Source organism: Hemicordylus capensis, chromosome 6 (assembly GCF_027244095.1).
Source record: "Hemicordylus capensis ecotype Gifberg chromosome 6, rHemCap1.1.pri, whole genome shotgun sequence".
NCBI lineage: Eukaryota > Metazoa > Chordata > Lepidosauria > Squamata > Cordylidae > Hemicordylus > Hemicordylus capensis.
The window spans coordinates 113,180,067-113,198,988 of NC_069662.1; the positions used below are offsets into that span (position 1 = coordinate 113,180,067).

At 38.1% G+C, this 18,922-nt stretch overlaps 1 protein-coding gene across 10 annotated transcripts in view; it reads left to right on the forward strand.

Moving 5' to 3' along the window:
• The window catches only part of TBC1D5 (TBC1 domain family member 5), a 433,806-nt gene that overhangs the window by 146,317 nt on the left and 268,567 nt on the right, over positions 1 to 18,922 (forward strand). For 8 of the 10 annotated variants that reach the window (XM_053261522.1, XM_053261519.1, XM_053261520.1 and 5 more), the window contains one exon: positions 12,274 to 12,408. The exons of 1 other annotated variant lie outside the window; for it this stretch is intronic. In XM_053261522.1, coding sequence (XP_053117497.1) covers positions 12,309 to 12,408 — 100 coding nt within the window. In that variant the 5' untranslated portion in view covers positions 12,274 to 12,308. Of the gene's footprint in view, positions 1 to 11,059; positions 11,129 to 12,273; positions 12,409 to 18,922 lie in introns of those variants that run through there. One more of the 10 variants, XM_053261518.1, reaches the window with a different exon arrangement.

The window sequence follows — 18,922 nt, forward strand, 5'->3', positions numbered from 1 at the left end:
TTGTGGCTCTTTCTCTGTAGTAGCCAATTCAAGCAACCTCATTCACTATGTAATCATGTACCCAACCAGATATAACATCCAGAGTTTAGGAACCTCAGGGCAGCCTGTTTATTCAATCTAATATGAGGTATTCTTGGTCATGATGGCTGCACATTCATGATTTTCTTCATCTAAAGTAGTGTGCCTGTCTTAGAACTAAGTAGCCCTACTTTCTTATTCTGTCAACATGGTGACTTGTATGTGCTGTGTATTTTTGTATCCAGCTGTCAATACAAGAGATACAAAGAGTTGTTACCTGTACTTTGAGTGGCTTCCATCTTAAAATAAGATAATGGTTCAGCAACAAAAAATACACCTATTGGGCTTCCCTAGGATCCCGTCCCATGTGCTTTGCGTTTGGTTTGGTTTGTATTGGACTGTAAACACAAAGGTGGGTAGATAGATAGAAAGAGTCTGTGTGTGTGTGTGTGTGTGGTGTGTGTGTGCATACACGTACACACACACACACACATATTATACACACAGATATAGTGTGTGTATATATAATATGTGTGTGTGCACGTGTATGCATATACACACATACACACACTATCTATGTGTGTGTGTGTGTGGTGTGTGCGTGTGTGTGTGCATACACGTACACACACACACACACATATTATACACACAGATAGATATAGTGTGTGTATATATAATATGTGTGTGTGCACGTGTATGCATATATACACATACACACACTATCTATGTGTGTGTGTGTGTGTATATATATGCATATGTGTGTATAATATATATGTGTGTGTGTGCATGTGTATGCACATATATATATACATACACACACACACACACACACAAGCCAGGAATTGGCTTTCACTTCTGCATATCTCCCTGGCCTAGTCTAGCCTAGTGGTCATAGACAATTTAAAATGAAGGGCATAATATGGATTTAAAGTATACAATTTAATGTGTGCTTAATGCTTATACTGGGAACTACTGCTACCACTGTCTTTACTTATAAGTTCTGCTTCTTTTGCCTGAGAGATAGAATAAGTTCAAATCTGGCTATAAAAGTACTAGCCACAACTTTTAAATCATGCTGTACCTCTGAGCAAACTTTGAATTTTGCCAATTGGTTTAACCAAGAATCTGAAATCCTATTGAGGCATTATTTAGGAACCTTACATTTTGATACTTTAGTGGTTTCCAGAATGAACTGGCATTCCAAATTAGTGTGTGTGTGGGGGGGAGAGACTACAATAGCTTTCTTAAAAACAAAAGAAAAAAATTAATCAAGGAGATTTACGACTATTGCTTGTTTACATCTCTTGTATTTTTTTTAATAAAATGGGCTTAAAAGATTAGTCACAAGGTGCTACAAGATTTATATAAAATATAATGCCAGATGTTGTTCTGGTGTACTACTTAAACTCCTCTTAATGTTCAGTGAAAACATTAAATTTCTGTCTTGAATTTGCTGCATACAAATAACAAAGTAAAGCTTCCATGAAAATCAGTACTAAAGAGTCTATTCTGTAACCGCATTAGTAGCTATGGAGAGCTGTTCAGTATCTGAATGAGAGAGAGATATGCCTGCTCTGTATCATTGATTCCCAGATCCGTGCCTTAAACATCAATGCACAAGCTGCAGACACACATCTTAAAGTTCTCTCATTGGGTAGTCAAGAGTCCCCAAAAGCCACTTGCCAAAAATGCACACTGCCTGGTGATTTTCTCCTGCTCTAGAAAAGAACAAACAGGTAAATCCAAATGTATGCTTCAGAAATAATAGTAGTACTTTTACATCTCCTTTCTGCAATTGTGAGGGAAGCAAATATGATTCTAGACAAAATAAAGAGAATGGGATTAAGAATGAATCTATTCTTGACCTCCAACTTTTAGTAACTGATATGTCTTCTCTCTGGGCACTTAAACTAGTTCTCTTTTGACAGAATGGCAAAGAGCAGCCATTTTTAGCAATCTGGTCTAATTGTAATGAACTGTTTGTGGTTTAGAGAAATATTAAAATTAACTATACTTATATATTACACAAATAACTAATTTTTTTTCTTTTTCATTTTGATTATGAACTATCCATGAGATTATTGTTATCTTTTTAACAATAATTTTTTTTGAAAGATCAATTTCTATAACACCCTTGCAAATTTCTGTATGGACCATGCCTTCCATGCTATGTGTTTCTTGTTAAATAAAATCTTCAATAACAATGACAAATGTGGGATGACTAGCACAAAAACTTTGAGGTGCAGCCAAAGAAAGTTATTTATATTAGTCACAAGTAAATTGTCTCATTGATTTCAGGGGTCTTTAGTCATGAATAACTTTCTTTGGATATAACCTGTTGTTGTTATATATTATATTAATTGTTTTCTCTTTTTAATGCATAATACAAGTTATGTTTCTTTTTTAACACACAAATTTGCTACCAAAAATTATAGGCAAAAAGCCTTTCTAAAAACTGCACCAACTACACCACTTCATTCATTATAATATTGAATGTATCAACTGCAACAATCCATAAGAAGTCAGCAGGTCTCAGGTTTTTCAGCTAACCCATAGTGTTGTTATATTAAGTATGTGATCCTTATTTTCATTTTTAAAAGTTGTCCAGTGAGGAGGTTGGAGTTTCAGGTATATGATAATTTAGTTAGTTGATTCTGAATATCCTGTATTTAGAATCTTTGAGTCTTTGGACCTTATCAAATCTACCATCATTGCATTTCCCAACAGACTGATATGGGGGGAGTGTTAAGTTAAACATGTCATTGGCTTCCAATATTATGCTACCTCAACATCTTGGCTTTATTTGAAAATACTTTAGATGATAAAATTTAGGAAGCAGGAATGCACCATGACATATATGCTAAATATAGTAGACAACTGGACCACCTTTTTGTGTCAGAAAGAAAACAGACTGAATTGATTTTAAGCACTGTTTTTTAACTTTTGCTGCACCTATTACTCTATGTAAACCTTTCTTAATTTGTTTTTTTTTTACATTTTACATCCTGCTCTTCCTCCAAGGAGCCCAGAGCAGTGTACTACATACTTAAGTTTCTCCTCACAACAACCCTGTGAAGTAGGTTAGGCTGAGAGAGAAGTGACTGGCCCAGAGTCACCCAGCTAGTCTCATGGCTGAATGGGGATTTGAACTCGGGTCTCCCCGGTCCTAGTCCAGCAGTCTAACCACTAAACCATACTGGCTGGTGTATACTTTTACACAAAGCAGTCTTTAACAAGTATAAGCCTGGGAAAGTAGGAGATGTCCCCTCTTCTCAGGTTTTTCAGAATGTGGTAGATTCAGCAGGAAGGACAAAGCATCTAGCAAGTGAAACTGCGGTGCCCAGTTGTTATGGGATGGCGGATAAAATGATTTTGAGGTCCTGAGCAGAACCTGGAAGAGAAGTCCTAGATCACCTCACTGCACAGTGAGGTGATGCTGAAGGATCTGCTTTAGCCAGCAGGGCTCAGGCTTTTTAGCTAACCCGTAGTGCTGTTACAATATGTTGAACCTCAGGCTGAGATGTTATAAAAGTTTTTAAAATATAAATTATTTTTGTGTAGATTGCTTCCTTCTGCTGAAAATTTAAAGTCCACCCATGAGCTCCTAGATATATATTTTCCTATTTATTTCAGGTGATTCATTTAGTCTTTCATGCCTGTCATCTACAGAGTTTTATGCCCTTTGTGTTAAGTGCTGGTAAGACACAAAATAATACAGGGTTAAATCTGCAGACAGTGTTTTTAAACCCCCATGATGACTGTTCTTAGATATGTATTTCTGCAGTGTTGCTCTAGAGACGACTATTCAATAGACAACATTTGAATAATACAAATGTGTGGTTGGTAAAAATGGATTAAGGTTTCAGGGTGGTACCAATGGGTGATATTTAATATTGAATGACATGTATTAAGACAAATGCTTTTATATATAATTTATTTGGCATTGTAAATGCATTTATCTTGTGAGATACAGACCCCCTGATGCAAAATGAAGTATTCTGGAAAGGTTTGGAGTAAATAAATAATAAAACCACTTTGATACACAATCTAACAATATTAAATATTAAGACTTTCACATGATTGATTTTAATACTTAATTAACTTACTTAAAGTCCAATGTAACTCTGTTTTGTATTAAAGATCAGACTGATAATACTTTAAAGTCCAGAATTTTGACTAAATGGAAAGAAAATTAACTGCACTTCATGATCACTAGATTTCTTAGTTACTAGCGACAAGTCATTCAGTGACATGAGCTAGTGCTCTTCATTTTGGAATCCAGCTGATCAACTTCATAGCATTAGGCAGTTTTTTATTTGCATCATTCCATTTTAATGATCTATAATCTGATACAGTTTATGAAAGAAAACATGCTTGCTTTGCGCTATCTAAAATGTGTCAAATTGTGCAATTCTTTTTTATATCTAAAGGAAACACTTCCTCAATGACAGATGGTTGGTAGTGAATTATGAAAGAAGCTTGGTAGGAGAATTAAGAAAGAAACTCAGTTCTTGATTACTTTTCTTGTGGCATGTAATGGTAACTCAGAGAGCTAATGACCGTCAAATCCATGTGGAAGGTACTAGTGGCAAGCCAGTTTTCAAGGAGGGTTTGTGCAGTGGCAAATTTAAAAAGCAATGAAATATGGAACACTCATGTATATCCATTTGTTTGCCCTGCATAAGAACTTCCTTGTTTAGAGGATACAGACAAACACTTCAAAAGAATATTCACGTGGAGAATCTTTGTTGTTGTTGTTCTCTTCACTTCAAAAACACTTCATTAGGTTTCGCAAGAGCAATTTTATCTCCCTTTATTTAGCATTCTTCTGTGTAGGGGACTTATCAGTTTCTGTCATCTCTACAGGCTTTTCCTGGCCTGTTCAGACATCAGAGTGTAGTTTTGTAATTCTAGCAGGGTGTTCTGTACAAGAGGGAGAAAGTTATGGTTATAGCAGAATGGGAAAGTTCTGCAACCCCAGCCAATGGAAATCAGCTTCCTCTAGCAATAGAATGCTGAGTAGGGTCAAGAAGACCTGAACCAGACAACTTGGGAGGAGTTCTTTGAGAAGCGTCAGGCTTCTTCATTAAGAGCTGTTCTTGTTATAGTGAGCGTGAATTATCCCCTTTGCTAAGCAGGGTTCACTGTGTTTTGTATTTGAATGGGAGACTACATGTGACTACTGTAAGGTATTCCCATTAGTGAATGGGGCTGCTCTGGGAAGAGCACCTGCATGCTTGCATGCAGAAGGTCCCAAGTTCCCTCCCTGGCATCTCCAAGATAGGGCTGGTAGAGACCCCTGCCTACAACCTGCTGCCAGTGTGTAGACAGTACTGAGCTAGATAGACCAATGGTCTGACTCAGTGTGAGGCAGCTTCCTATGTTCCTAAGGACAGAGCTAAGGGATATGTCTGGAAGAAGTTCATAGGCAATGGGAGTGGGGAGGAAATTTTGGGGCATGTGCCAAAATATGTTTTAAAAAGAAATATGTGAAGTTTAAAAGGTAAACTTTACTTTGACAAGCATAGGAACTCACTCTGAAACTTGGAATTAGCTGATAGGCTCACACTAAGAGATTGAGGGTAGGAAATGCTAAAGTATAAGACAATAAGAATGCTCCTCCTGGATCAGGTTGCCATCTCCCAGGTTCAGAGGCAATATGCACTATGCCTCTGGATACCTGTTGCAGGGTGGCAGGAGAAGGGTATGCCTTTATCTCATGGTTGTGGGCATCTGTTGGGCTACTGTGAGAAGCAAGGTGCTGGACTAGAGAGGCCTTGGGCTCAATCTGGCAAGGCTGCTCTTATACAGGTACTCTTACGGCCAGCATCATGTTTTCCAGTCTGATTCAATTCCAAATTTCCCAAGCAGGATATGAAGGCAAAATCTCTTTTCCCAACAGGTATTCAGAGGCATCTGAACCAAGAGTTAACATTTCCTGAGCAGGATATGAAGGCATTGTGACTAGTAGCCTTTGATAGGGTTGTCCTCTGTGAATTTGTCTAATCCCCTTTTGAAGCCATCTGAGCTATTAGCTTAGTTTCATTCTGTTTATTACTAATCAGTTTCATTGGATTACTCTGTTCCAAAGTTTGCAAATAATTTTATTTAGAAACAGCATCTGAACTAATCTGAATTAAACATTAGCTCTGGTTCAGAACTGATTTCAAATACTAAAATGACATTTCTGATTTTTCATTTTTTTTGTCACATCTACATTAGACTACTGCAATGCATTCTGCATTGGAATGCCTTTGAAAAGTGTACAAAGATGGCAACTGATTCAACATGTAGCTACTAGGATGTTGACTAATGTCAGTCACATGGCTCATGTAACTCCAGTCCTACAACAACTTGATTGGCTCCCAGTTGGGTTTCTAGACCCAATTTAGAATGTTGATTGTAATCTCTAAATCCTAAGAGTCTGGGTCCAGGATATTTAACAATCACCCACTCATATGGACCTACTCATATACTGAGATCTTTCTTGGAGGCTCTGCTGTGTGCACCACTTCCCAGTCTGAAGTATGACTGGTAGCAACATTGTGTGAAACCCCCTCCCAGAGGAGTTCACCTTGCCGCTTCCTTATAAGTTTTGAGATGTCAAGCCAAGTTGGCCCTCTTGTGGAGGCCTTGTGAATTGCCCTCCTTTTCTTGTTCCTGCTGTGTTGCTGCTAACTAGTATTGATTGATTGATTGAGTGCTGTCAAGTCAGTGTCAACTCTTAGCAACCACTTAGATAGATTCTCTCCAGGATAATCTGTCTTCAACTTGGCCTTTAAGTTCTCTCAGTGGTGCATTCATTGCTGTCGTAATCAAGTCCATCCACCTTGCTGCTGGTCATCCTCTTCTCTTTCCTTCAACTTTCCCCAGCATTATAGACTTCTCAAGGGAGCTGGGTCTTCACGTAATGTGTCTGAAGTATGATAGTTTGAGCCTGGTCATTTGTGCCCCAAGTGAAAATTCTGGATTGATTTGTTCTATGATCCATTTGCTTATTTTCCTGGCTGTCCATGGTACCCTCAAAAGTCTTCTCCAGCACCAAAGTCCCCATTCAACCATGAAATCCGCTGGGTGACTCTGGGCCAGTCATGTAGCTCTCAGCCTAACCTACCCCACAGGGTTGTTGTGAGGATAAAAATAACCACATACACTGCTCTGAGCTCCTCGGAGGAAGTGCGGGATATAAATGTAAACAACAACAACAAAGTTCAAAAGCGTCAATGCTTTTTCTATCTTGAGTATTTATACTAGTGCTGGGGGTGGGGGTGTGTGGGAATGGTAGTATTTATATAGTTGTGTTGAAAAAAAATCGATGCATGTGATATTTAATATTAGCTTGCAATGTGATGTTTGAAGACTTTTAGTCAAAAGGCAGACTACAAATATTTGAATAAAATACAATTTTGATAATTAGAATTCTTTACTCACACCAATAGAACTATTTTTAAAAGGTTTCTTAATATATGTCAAGTAGTGTAAATGCAATATTTAATTGAGGTCACCTTGTGATCTTTGAAAGGATGTATGTGTCTCCATTGTGACTAGTGCATTGTTTAAATAAACCTAACTAACTGAGTTCTGCTGAACACCTTATGTTCACAGCAACACTTTGTGAAATTTTATCCTTTTTTAAATCTAAGAAGAAAGTAGTAGTGATGGTCTGCATCACTTCTAACAAATTTAGGTGAAGCAAATTAACACGGTCATATGTTTTGAAGGAAAACTGCAGACTGATCCCAGTTCTCACAGTGATGACTGAGAGTCTCATATGATAATCTTAAACACTCTTACTTGGAAGTAAGCTCTACTCATCTTAGTAGGACTTACTTCTGAGTGAACATTCTTACATTTGCACTGTTAGTATTCCTTGTTTGTTGCTGTGGATGATGATGATGATGATTTGTTTTCTGCTTTTCACCATATATGTCGTTGGTTTGCTATAGCCAGGTAATGTGCTAGCTTTTACGGCACCATTACTGTTAGTATGCTAGTTATTAACTGTTAGTCATCCAAATTGCAAAGAGATCTGTATAATTTTTAATGATTTGGATCCAGAGTTCCCCTACATGACACATGGGGCATGTGAATCGGAGCTGTTCACTCAGATGGGTGCACAGTTGCACTCGTGCCATGCACACCACATTGCACAGTCCTCATGCCACATTGTGCATTCACACCACTAGGACAGTCCTCAGTTCTCTAGAATATGTTCCAGTTTGGAGCCCTCTACTAACATTCTGGCTGTAATGTTTTGCATCAGTTGTAGTTTTCAGATTCTTTTTGAGGAGAGCTGCCATTTTGTAATGCTTCAAACTATGTGGGAGAAGAGCCCATGCTGAAGCTCCTCTACTACCTAGTTTTTCACATAACCACAGAGACAGAGAGAACTGAGTTGTTGTGGCTGCCATGCCACTAAATACAGTGTGTGTATATGTGTGTGTGTGTGTGTGTATGTGTATGTGTGTGTATATATATATATATATATATATATATATATATATATATATATATATATGCAAGAATCCAGTCTCAGCTTCCTTTATCTTTAAAGGTAAAATTGTTAATTGCCAGAATCGCTTTAGGTCAAGCTGAATCAACAAAACTTAGATTTACAGTGGTTCTTGATATGCATATTGAATTGCATATCAATAGGTTCTACATGTTTTCTTTAAAAAGAAATAAGTGTAATGATTTTTGTTAAATTGCATTTCATGCAAGATGAACAATATTTTGTAGGCCATTATAAAGCCAGCAAATCTGTAAAGTATTAATTGTTCTGTAAGAAATGTCCCATGAGTAATCATAATGGTTTAATTTTCTTTGCTGTTGTTTAAAAATTAAAACACTAAAACTATCAAAAGGATTACTTGGTATTCAGAATGGTTAGGCTAATAGGTATTGTTCATTGATTTCCCCTCCCTTTTTTAGCAGCAGGTTTTATTCAGAATTTCTGATCTTAAAGCAATTTTCTGGTAGCCTTTGTGGTCTCTGAATTGATATGTTGAATTGATACTTTGCATAGAATTTTGAGTGTATGTGTGTATTTCTGTTCTTTTTAGAGAGAATGGTGGCAGCTATTTTACATATTGATTTTGTCTCTACTGGTAACTGCTAACCTTGTATAGTGATCTTTTTCGAAACAAAGGCCCACATCTATGCAGAAGCAGTATGTGGCCATAAGAAGCGCTGCATATGTGCAAGATCAAGGAACTTTCAGCGTACCTGTGGTTGAAGCCAAGCATGCATGGGGAGTAGGGGGCGATTTTCACTTCTCTCCCCTTTCTGTAAAATACCTTTCCACTTGCAGGAATATGTCCCTGAGGGATCAAGAAGAGCCCTCACCACAGGTGTGATGAAGGCTCCCTGCAAGCTTGCAGCCCTTCTTTTACCAATCTGCTGCTACTTGGCACATGGGCCAATAATCGCAAATGAACTGAATACTAAATCTTAATTTGTATAGTAAATTACAATACCAAATTGGAGAAAGTGGCACTCTTTTACAAGGTGGCAGGCTTCTTTAAAAATACAGTTCAAAAGTAAAAAAATTAACAGTCAGTTAATTGTTACATATAAGGGCTTTGGAACATGCACGCTACCATCAGTATAAAACGTAGAGAATGCAATTCTACAAAAATGGAAATGTTTCTCCACTGAATTTCATTCATTGATGAATCAGTGTCGCCAGGCAGATGTATGTAGCTAAAAGTAAAACCTAAATACAAATTCATTTCTAAAATTGATTCAGAAAACTTTGCAAAAATTATATCTAGGAACTCTAATCCAAACGAAGTGAGGATGTTCAGGCAAACAATGTAATGGGAATGAATCCAGCTCTCAGCAATAGGGAGATCAGTCAATAAATCAGGAATACAAGACAAACCACAATTGGATACAAGGAGGAAGGACAAGCAAGCAAGCAAGCAAGCAAGCAAGCAAGAGAAGCAGAAGGCAAAGACGCTTACCAGAAGTGTCTTTTGCAAAGATCTCTGCGAAGCTGTAGCCTTCGTAGTGTATGAGCCGACTCTATAAACTAGGCTTATAGACTTCACAGTTCCTTTATATCTGAGGTCAGGGAACTTCTGTGTAGCTGTCTTATATTTGAGGCGTGGTTTTTCCCCCAGAGCCTGGCTTTTAATGATAGGCTCAGAGACTGCACTGTTGCCCCTTGGATGTGTCCATAGTGCTTTCTTACCCAAGAAAGCTCCTGTTTCTAAATTTTCCATCTCTCTCTCTCTCTCTCTCTCTCTCTCTCTCTCTCTCACACACACACACACACACACACACACACACACACACACCAGAACTGCTGTGGATATCAATACATTTTTAGTGCCCACGGCACCAAATTATCAAATCTGTTCTCTACCTGTAAAAGGGCCCCCAGCTCTGAACAGGTTTGTGCATGTCCCTAATAAACAGTGGGGTGCATAGTTTATGAGTTGGATCTATAAACGAGGCTTATAGATTTGCCAGGGACAGCATTCCCTAGGTATTTCTAATTCCTCAGAAGAGCTTCCCTTTGTTTTCTCCTGTGATTATTGGGTCTCCTATACAATTACTGGAGTCAGAGCATTTTCTGTTCTGTGGACCATTTATTCCACTCTGATAGTTGTTTTGCAAGTTTCATATGAGTTCTTCATAAACAATGTCCTCCTTTAAAGGCTAAAGATAAACCTACTCTTTACGGTGAGCATGAACTCTGGAACAATCCACACTAACACTTCATGATCACTAGATTTCCTAGTTGTTCAAAGCCTATTTGCAGTTGCTTCTTTCCTCAGTCTGCAGCTGCCATGTTAAAGTAGTATCTATATTATTATTTCTCCAAGACGGGCCATGCATGGTGACGTGGTGGGAAGGAGGCAATTGGCTGAGTTTGCAAGCAGAAGCACCTGACTGTGCAGTGGGAATTCCATATGCAGATAGGGAGAAGGAGCCTGTGAGAGCAGAAGCACCATGGTGATTGGGCAGTGGGGCTCCCCTATGCAGATAAGGAGGAGGGACCTGTGATGGTTAAGGTCAGTTGGAATGCAGCTGTTTCTGGTTGGAAGATGTTCTGGTCGTGAGTGAGGGAAGAGCCCCTTCAGGAGAAGGAGGATGCTGTTGTGTAAATGAACAAAATCTGTTGACTCAGGGAGGGAGGGAGAAAAAACATGAAGGGAGGAGGAAGAAAGAGTGGAGAAGAGTGAGTGGAGGAGAGAGAAAGAGAAAAAGAATGGAGGGGGAAGAGAGACAGAAGGAAGGGCAAGGGACAGGCCTGAGCCTGTCAGCAGCCTGATGGGAATGAGTGGCCATGCCGGCATTGGCAGCAAGGAAGGGTCCAGGCAACCACTGCTGCTGTTTGGGGCTACTGAGGCCATTGTCAGAGGGAGGCAGGCAGGCAAGGGATGATAACATGTCATTGTGCTGAATCAGATCTGGTTACATGATTATGTCACAAAGCAGTAGTACATAGGGTCCAACGGTCCCTATTTGCCAGGGGCAGTTTTCTAGAATCTGTTCCTGTTTGATCCTGTTTTCCCCCTATTTTTGCCTTTTGGGGGTGCCTTGATAATTTTTTTTCATGTGAAGAGTTGTTATTCTTCAGGATCCAATTGCCTCCCCAGAGTCTCTAGAAACAAAATTTTGAAGTGAATGCATCATATCTCTAGTGCACCTGCAGTGCACTGGTGGAATCCAGTCTTCAGTAATGTGTAACAATGGGTGAAAGGCTTGGGCAGTAATCCCTGGGTGTGAGAATGGTTGTTACAAGTGTATGCCTATTTTCATCGGTGAAGTGTTTGAGAGTATGGGCTTGGCTTTGGTCATTTGGAATAATGTGCTCTTCATGCACTTTATTGCCTGCTTCCCATGGCATACTTGTAGTCAGAATCGTGCCCCACAGTTCCCAAATTGCCTGGCTGCACCCCCTACATATTGTACACCACACATTCCAGGTTTATTGGCCTTATCCCTATACTTTCACAGCTATGTTCCTATTTTCATCAATGAAATTGGAGTACCAGCAATGTTTCCTGACTCCCATTGAATAAAGCTTTTTAATGATACAAATCAAGAGATGAAAGGATACTCTTTGCACCATGAAGCACAATATGGGTGATTTCTGATCATTCTCATTCCTACTAACCTTACTAACAATGTCAGAGCTGAGAGGCCATGCTGCATGTAAACCAATGGTGTTGAATGTTCTACTCTACAAAATTTGTAGACAGTTATGATTAATAATTTGGCTTTTTGGCTTTTTCCTTCCAGGTAATTAGCACTTATTGAAAGTTCCAAGTGCCAATATGTATCATTCCATTACTGAAACTAGTCATCCTTTACAAACAGAAGAACAGGAAATAGGCATTGATCCCTTGCAGAGCTTTGTGAACAAGCCTGAAGAAGGTGAGTTTCCCATTTCTCCACTTATAATTTAGAAATCCTCTGTGAGTCTAAGGATGACTCCGTTTTTTATGTTTAATTGTTTTTTCTTTTTTGAAGTAGCTTAACAAGATAACTCTTTAAGAATATTTCTCTCTGTGTGTAGAGCCCTCTAGTGAAAAACCTTGAACGTCAGCTTACAATTACCTACAGAAACACTAGCCAGACATTTAATTCACTGCCATCCTTTTTAATCAAAAGCCAAACCATGATTTTGCCATCAGAAGATTGAAAATCAATATGGCCTTTGCCTGTCATGCAAAGGTGAGCTCCTTAGACAACTTTGCATTGCTTTCTTGATTGTCTATTGTTTTATGTGGGTTTGGTGCTTATGTAATTAGTTTAATGGAAATGATTTCTTCATCAATTTCCTGTCAAATGAAAATTCAGCATTTTATTTTGAGTATTACTGATGCAATCCAGGCAGCGGTTTTTCATCTTCTTTACTTACAGTTTCAAGTTGAGATTGGCATTGCTGTCCTAAAAAGTTGTTGCTTTATTATTTTGTATTGTCTACAGCAGGGATCCTCAACGTTGGGCCCCCAGATGTTCTTGGATTTCAACTCCCATAATCCCCAGCCAAAGGCCACTGGGCCTGGGGATTATGGGAGTTGAAATCCAAGAACATCTGGGGGCCCAACGTTGAGGATCCCTGGTCTACAGAACCCGTGCAACACCTTGATCTGTGTTGTTGCATTGGTACCAATGTTCTCTCTAAATTTTTTCATCTGTGTGAGGAATGTGTTTTGTTCTGGGCAGCAGTATCAAGGCATTGCATATGTACATGCATTCAGAGTGGGGCCTTCCTGATTCAATCTGAGCAGGATCCAAAATTAATTCAGTGGACATCATAAAATGTGTTAGCGCATGCACATGAGCATGCCTTAGAGGGAACCGTGATTGGCACCTTTGAAGATGTACTACATCCTAAGTGTTTATTGCCAATACTACTTCTTCAGGCCACTAATACTTAGAGTTAAAAGTGAAATGTAACAGACAGGTGTATTCAGAATGCAATGAAAAGAAATAATCTGGAATAATGCAAGCATGTGCATGTGTTAGATATTACCGGCTTGGATCCAGTTCCTCTACTTTGCTAGAGGAAAGTCAGTCATAGAAGGGTGATTTCTGTCATAGCAAAAGAGCATTGCATGAGAAAAGTGACCCCAAATCCAGAGTTCCACAGTTTGCATAAGTTACTGAATAAGAATTCATATAAGTCTTTTCAAGAACTTTCTTTGGCCCATTAGGGTTTAAGTGTTACAGTGTGGGTCCATTATTTGCCATGTTTCTTGTACTTTAACATATAGTAAGCCTGATATATTGTGGCACTGCACTGCAAAAAGTCTTCTGCTAGTGCTTGAGTGAGAGTACATGAAATAGCAGTATTTGGTGTTCTCCTTCCACTCGTGGTTCTTTGGATCCAGGCCATTGATTACATTGAAAGTAGAACGTAACAAGATGTTTACAACTTTATCCCTATCCCATAAGAACATTTTGCAAATACTTCCTTATCAAAAGACATCTTTATTACCTGAATGAATAAATGTGTCAGGAATGTGAATTTAAAAGAAATACTATACACTACATAGTAGTAACAAAACATGACTAAGGTGAGATAGTTTGCTTGGTGGTGTCACTTTATTAAAAAAAAAAAAAAAACACCCAGTGTGTGAGAAACAAGCTTTATATTCACTGATTTATCAGTATTTTTAAAGTGTGCTATGTTTATAAGAGAGGCATTTTCTGTATTTAGAAAGTATGCTACAATTAGCCTATTTTGATTATACATTTTTTCCCCTAGAGGCACAAATACAGAAACAAATTTGGGTGTTAAATCAAACGGTGTGTTAATAATTTGGGTTATGCAAAATGAGCAGTCTTTAGAATTTACAGTGTCTTCCAAAGTGAACTCTATGTAAATTATGTTCCCAAGAATCAATCATTTTGTTAACATTTGTTTTTTAAAATATGGAAATACTAGGCATATGCTATTTTAATAAAATATTTTTATTTTAACATGGGAAGTTAACTTTTTTGGTCAGCATTAACCAGAGACTGAAAGTTTATTGTTTTGAATAGAAAAATTAATATCTGTTGCACCATTCAGCCCTGCTCTATGATTTTTAACCGTTTTCAGAAATAGTGTAATTGTACTCTATTTTTGTGCCCAGGAGCAATTAGTTACCTAGGGGGAAAACTTTTTAAAAATCTGAACCTTAACATTGCTGCGACATAGAAAGTTATTAGTATTGAATTGATGTTTAAAAGTGCCATTAATTCATTTACCCCAAATGTTCATTAACAATGTAAATGTATGCTGATGTTCTATGAGACAAGGAAGTGACTAATGACTCTTCTCACTAACAACACTTAAAATGAATAGAAACTTAAGATAGCTAATCTTGAAGTAATCAAGACCCTCATTCAGCTTGGCATCTCTGTATGCTCTAAAACAGCTGTCAACTGTTAAAAATATATACACAACACACAGATACGCACATGCAAAGATAGAGATATGTAAATACATGGCTCCCCAAAGTCATAAAGGTTACCAACCATAGTACATTTTTTACGTTCTATATGTAAATATTTTATATAAAGCATCCATTTCATCTTCATAGCTTTTTTACAGTGAAACACAGACTGCATTTTAATTTGGTACCATATGCATCCAAGATTCATCATCTCTCAGTTTTATGCTATTATTTAAAATAAGGTATGCTCTGGATATTGGGAGTGGGGGTGGACTTAAGCATGTAATTTTCCTAGCCCAAATGCTACGACTCAGGAATTCAGTATCGGGAGGAAGCAACTGCTCTATAACAAAGAGATCATCAGATTATATGTATTAACATCATCTGTTCCATGGAGCCCTTCATTGTTTATGCTATAAGTACTTAAGTACTAGCTTGCATTTTTTGTATAACTGTGTATAACTTGAAAAATGTAGAACCTTGAGGTCAAGTAGATAACATCTTGGATTTCAATATGACAGAACTGGGATTAAATATCAGCTCAAGTAAGAATATTGTAGCTATTATTGGATAAATGATTGTCTTGGAGACAAAAGGCGTTTTAAAAAAAACACAACTCCAGAGTGTGATGATAAGTATGAGATTGCTAGTAGTCAGTTTGTGGATGGGATCTGGCTTACAGCACACAAAATCTAGCACAACTGGTGATAAATATTTGCACATGTGAAGCAAAAGTCAAAATGATTTTTTTAACTTGACCATTATTTTTAAATGGCATATAGTAGCAGAAGTTGGAGGCATTTATTATATAAACAGAACAAAGCAGTATAACAATACTGTTAATAATAAATGACAGTTAGAATTAACACAATCCATAGCCAATCAGCCTCCCAAACCATCAGATAACTTAATCCTGCCACAAAAGCAAAATACAAAGGGCAGGTTTTAACACAGCACCTGAAGAGATATAGATATAACTGGATCTCTGAGAAAAGGAATTCCATAGAGTCAGTGCCACCTCTTAAAAAACCCTGTTTCTAGTGGATGTTTACCTCAGAGGGCACAGCCACCCAGAGCAAGGCCTCAGGTGATGACTGGAGCATATATATGAAGATGCTAGGTTACATATGAAGATGCTAGGTTGCATATCTAGGTCCCGAACTGTTTAAAGCTTTAAAGATCATAAGCAGCACCTTGAATTGATCTCAGAAAGAAATGTGGGACTTAGGTCCACACAACAAAGGGCCAAATTGCATCTACTGTCTGTGCTGCATAGAACAATATGGATGCAGTAATGACCATTAGTTCTCATGGCTAAGTTCCCATAGATTTCAGGCAATAATAAACATTACAGTGTATAGCTCTCTGGATGCCTTGGAGGAGGAGGGGTGTGTGTGTGTGTGTGTGTGTGTGTGTGTGTGTGTGTGTGTGTGTGTGTGTGATGAATAGTATTCTGCCTGTATTGTTTAAGAGTATCCCAGAACCTTATTCTTGTTCAGGAGCATTCAATGGAGCATTCAGTGATTCAGAGTTGAGACCCTCTAGGTGAGTCCCACAGAAACTTCTCATGCTTTCACCATGTCATCTTAGGAGTAAACTGAAAGTTCAGGAAGTCTTCATTAAGAAAATGTACTTCCTTTTCGTAATAAAACATCATTGGTGTAATAGTTCTCCACTTGTATTTTCTAATAATTGTGCTGTCTCTTGCTCTTGAAACAATCTTCTTCTGTCTTGTAATACGTTAATGTTTTCATGTGCACTGTTCTTTTTAGATAGCCTTAGAACAAGTGTACTGTGCAGAAGTTGGATGTCCAGATAAATTACTTCAGTGCTGCAGGTGTCAATATATTTATTTTATTTTATTTATTTATTTGATTTATATACCGCCCTTCCAAAATGGCTCAGGGTGGTTTACAATTAAAACAAACCACTAAAACAATAAAAAGCTAAAACAAATTAAAAACAATATAACAACGATTAACAATTTAAAAACATTTTAAAACAGCAATTAAACAATTCCAGTAATTAAAAGCCCCAAAATCGGGTTAGAATTTAAAAACCCTGGAAAGCCAGGCCAAACAAATACGTTTTAAGGGCTCTCCTGAAGGCTAATAAAGAATTCAAATTACGGATTTCCGCAGGGAGCTCATTCCAAAGCCCCGGAGCAGCTATAGAGAAGGCCTGCCTCCGAGTTGCCACCAGACGAGCTGGTGGTAACTGGAGACAAACCTCCTCAGATCACCTTAATGTGCGGTGGGGAACACGCAGAAGAAGGCGCTCTCTAAGGTAACTCGGGCTTAAGCCGTTCAGGGCTTTAAAGGTAATCACCAGCACTTTGTATTTTGCCCGGAAACATATCGGCAGCCAGTGCAATTGTTTCAAAATAGGCGTAATATGGTCTCTCCGGGTTACCCCAGCGACCAATCTGGCTGCTGCATTCTGAACTAATTGAAGTTTCCGAACTATGTACAAAGGCAGCCCCACGTAGAGCGCATTGCAATAGTCAAGCCGGGAGGTTACCAGCTGGTGCACCACTGTTTTGAGGTCATCCTCCTCAAAGGAATGGACGCAGCTGTTGAATCAGCCGAAGCTGATAGAAAGCACTCCTGGCCATGGCCTCCACCTGAGAAACCAGGGTGAGGCCTGGGTCCAGGAGTACTCCTAAGCTGAGATATGTCATAAGTTTGGTGGTAACAAATGTAACAAGTTGCTCAAATGATAGTACCAACTATGTAAGTAGATGTTAAGCAAAATTCTTATAATATAAAATATACTAATGATTTGGCAGATATTTAGGATATGATTCAAAATATCATTTTGAATTGGATGCTTATGTTCAATTAAGGCTTGAGTAGAACATTCATTGCTGAAACATCCAGTCTGCCATATTTTATCCTCTCTAAATAGAAGGAAAGCTTTCTTCTGCTTCTTCCAACACCAGATGCTTACTTAGCAAGCTTTTAATAGTCATTTATTAATAATAGCTTCTGTGTAGTTTGCACTTACTTGAACAACTACAGATCTGTAGTGACAAAGGCCATTGGTATATCACTTCTCCACTTACGTCTTGTAATAATTGGGTCTGTCACTTGCTTCTTAAATAGTATTCTCTTCTTGTCTTGAAACCACTTTAATATTTTTGTGTGCACTGTTCTTTTTGGATAGATCATTAAGCACAATTAGTAGCATTTGTTTCTAAGAATTAACACCATCACTTGAATAATGCATTTAAATTTATTTCAAAAATTTCAGCAGCCCTGTGTTCCTATGTCACCTGCATTAGGTCATACCCTGAGACCACAGTCATTGTCTTGAAAAGAGCCTCTGAACTCAGTTGAAGAGCTTGAGTCCCCATTTGGAATATTCTGCTTTTGATTATAAGGAGTTTTCAGACCACTTCAGGTCACTCTTTAATGTATGTTAGCTGTAATAGCAGAACATTAGGCTAATAGAAAGTGCTGTCTACTGGAGCTGTTTAGTGATCTATACATACATGAAAAGTTAACTTTCATGTTAAAAATGCTAAAGCGCTTTTCTAATATTTTCTTCTTCTTCTTCTTCTTCTTCTTCTTCTTCTTCTTCTTCTTATTATTATTATTATTATTATTATTATTATTTCTTGTTTACACAGTCAGACAGCTGTTATTGACTGGTTTGTTTTATCCAGACATCGAGTCCTTCCCAAGGACCTGGGATGCTAGAATTTTATTGTCAGTTGTTATAGATATCGTCACAGAATATAGGCTGTTTCCAGTAAAGCTGCTTTTTGTAATTGGCTGATGGTGATTTATGTGGCCCCTATGTTGTTGAGGTGCTCTTCAAGGTCTTTTGGAACTGCACCCAGGGCACCAATTACCACTGGGATTATTTGAGTCTTTTTCTGCCACAGCCTTTCAATTTCAATTTGTAGATCTTTGTATTTGGTGATTTTTTCTATTTCTTTTTCTTCTATTCTGCTATCCCCTGGTATTGCTATGTCGATTATTTTAACTTGTTTTTCT